Source organism: Macrotis lagotis, chromosome 6 (assembly GCF_037893015.1).
Source record: "Macrotis lagotis isolate mMagLag1 chromosome 6, bilby.v1.9.chrom.fasta, whole genome shotgun sequence".
Classification (NCBI taxonomy): Eukaryota; Metazoa; Chordata; class Mammalia; order Peramelemorphia; family Peramelidae; genus Macrotis; species Macrotis lagotis.
Window position 1 is genome coordinate 103,939,426 of NC_133663.1, and position 1,930 is coordinate 103,941,355.

Consider the following 1,930-nt stretch of genomic DNA (forward strand, 5'->3'; position numbering starts at 1 on the left):
TACAATAAAATATCAATGTTACATTTTAAAGCAAAGTCAATATGTTTCCTTTGGTTAAACCATATGTATGGACTAGTGATCTCTTTTATTTCTTTTTGAGTTTAATAGAACTTGTATACTGGATTAAGCATTGTACTTGGAGACAGGGAGATCTAGCACCAAATCCTGCCTCCGATTTTCTCTTTTCTGACTCCACAAGGTCTCATTTATATGTTCTTCTCTCTCTCTAATCTCACTACCAGACTTTCACCACCTCTGTCCTAGTCCATTACAATAACCTCCTAATTGTTCTGCCTGACTTAAGTTTCTTTTTACTATAATACATACTGCATGGAACTAAAGTTTTGTGTTTTCTAAAGCCAGAACTGATAGTCATTTCCCATCTCAATAACTCAATGACTATCTTTTGCTTCTAGGAACAAATAAAAATTCATGTTTAACTTTGAAATCTTTTTCAAAATCTGTCTCCTACCAGTATTTTGAAACTTATTGTATGTTGCTACCTTCATTCCATGCTTAATCTGCAGACCAGTCAAAATGATCTTCTGGATATTCCTCATGCTCCATCTTTCATTTCCCTATATTTACGGAGACTGTCCCTCTTGTTTGGTATAACTTTTCTTTTCAACGCTATCTTTTAGAATCTCTTTCTTCAAAACTCACCCCAAGTATCACCTTCTACTTGACATGTTTCCTGATCTCTCCACCCTGTACAGCAGCTACTAGATAATTGACATTTTACTTTATATCTTTTCACATATTTATTTTTTTTCCAATTAAGACCAAGGCTTTTATTTACTTATTTCTTGCACTTAAAATATTCTTCGATGATATCTTTGGCCTGAGATTCCTTGACATAGTCCTTAACAACAACACAACTGCATCCAACCACTTTTCTGGGCTTTCCCTCTCTGTCAATTTTACATAGGCCTTCCCATTCACCCAGCTTCTTGTTGTCATCAACCTTGATTAAATTGATTTGGTGCTCAGCACACAGGGCCTCAACCAACTTTACATACAGAGGTTCATCATAGTTGGAAGCAAGAAAACAAAGATGGGCTTGGCATTTGTCCAAGGCTTTGGCAGCTTCATGAATTCCACGAGCGAGGCCATCGTAGATTAGTGCAGTCTTTGGCACTTCTTGTAGAGCGGTGTTAACATCCATTACACCTCCAGCAGCAATGCCTTCCTCAGCCATGGCAGCGGTTTCACGGGTGAAGCTAAATCTTGGAAACACCTGGGAGCCTCTGCCTCCCACTCGACTTGGTGGAGACAGGGAAAGAGCTCTTTTCATATATTTAAATATATATATTTTTACCTAGATAGAACATTGGATCTTTGAAGGAGGTTAGCTTCTTAAAATAATCACTATAGACTGTTTCATTCGTGTCCTTGTATTCCCTTTAGCTCTGTGAATCTGTGATATTTAGTATATACTTAATAAATATTTCTTGATTGTGAAGTTTATCAGTTGATTGGTTAATTTATTGAAGATATGGAAGAGAAATTGATAGAATATGTATTTCCTTCTAGAGAAGTCTGAATATCAAAATTGTTCCCAAAGGGAACCATGAGTTGCAAGAATTCTTCTGCTCCAGAGAACCATATAGCCTCATTGACAAATAGCAAATGGAGGCAAGTTTAACTGCAAGGACCTAGAAAAGATTGAATTCTACAGTACTGAGGGCATGGGGAAAGGATAGCATACCTGCAGTCAGGAGACTCATCATTTGGATTCCAAATCCGGCTTCAGACACTAGATATGTGACTCTAGGCAAGTCATTTAACCCTATCTATCTTTGCTTCCTCATCTATAAAATGAGCTAGAGAAGGAAATGGTAAACCACTCTAGTATCTTTGCCAAAAAAACCTCAAATAGGATCATGAAGAGTCCAATACAACCAAGATGAGTGAACAATAAAGCAGTAAT

The 1,930-nt window shown here is 37.1% G+C and overlaps 1 protein-coding gene across 1 annotated transcript; it reads right to left on the minus strand.

The window, feature by feature from the left end:
* Positions 1-799: 799 nt before the first annotated feature.
* Positions 800-1,198, minus strand: LOC141491774 (small ribosomal subunit protein eS12-like). Its single transcript, XM_074192602.1, has one exon. It carries the CDS (start codon positions 1,196-1,198, stop codon positions 800-802), a length of 399 nt encoding a protein of 132 aa, XP_074048703.1.
* Between the last annotated feature and the right edge of the window lie 732 nt (positions 1,199-1,930).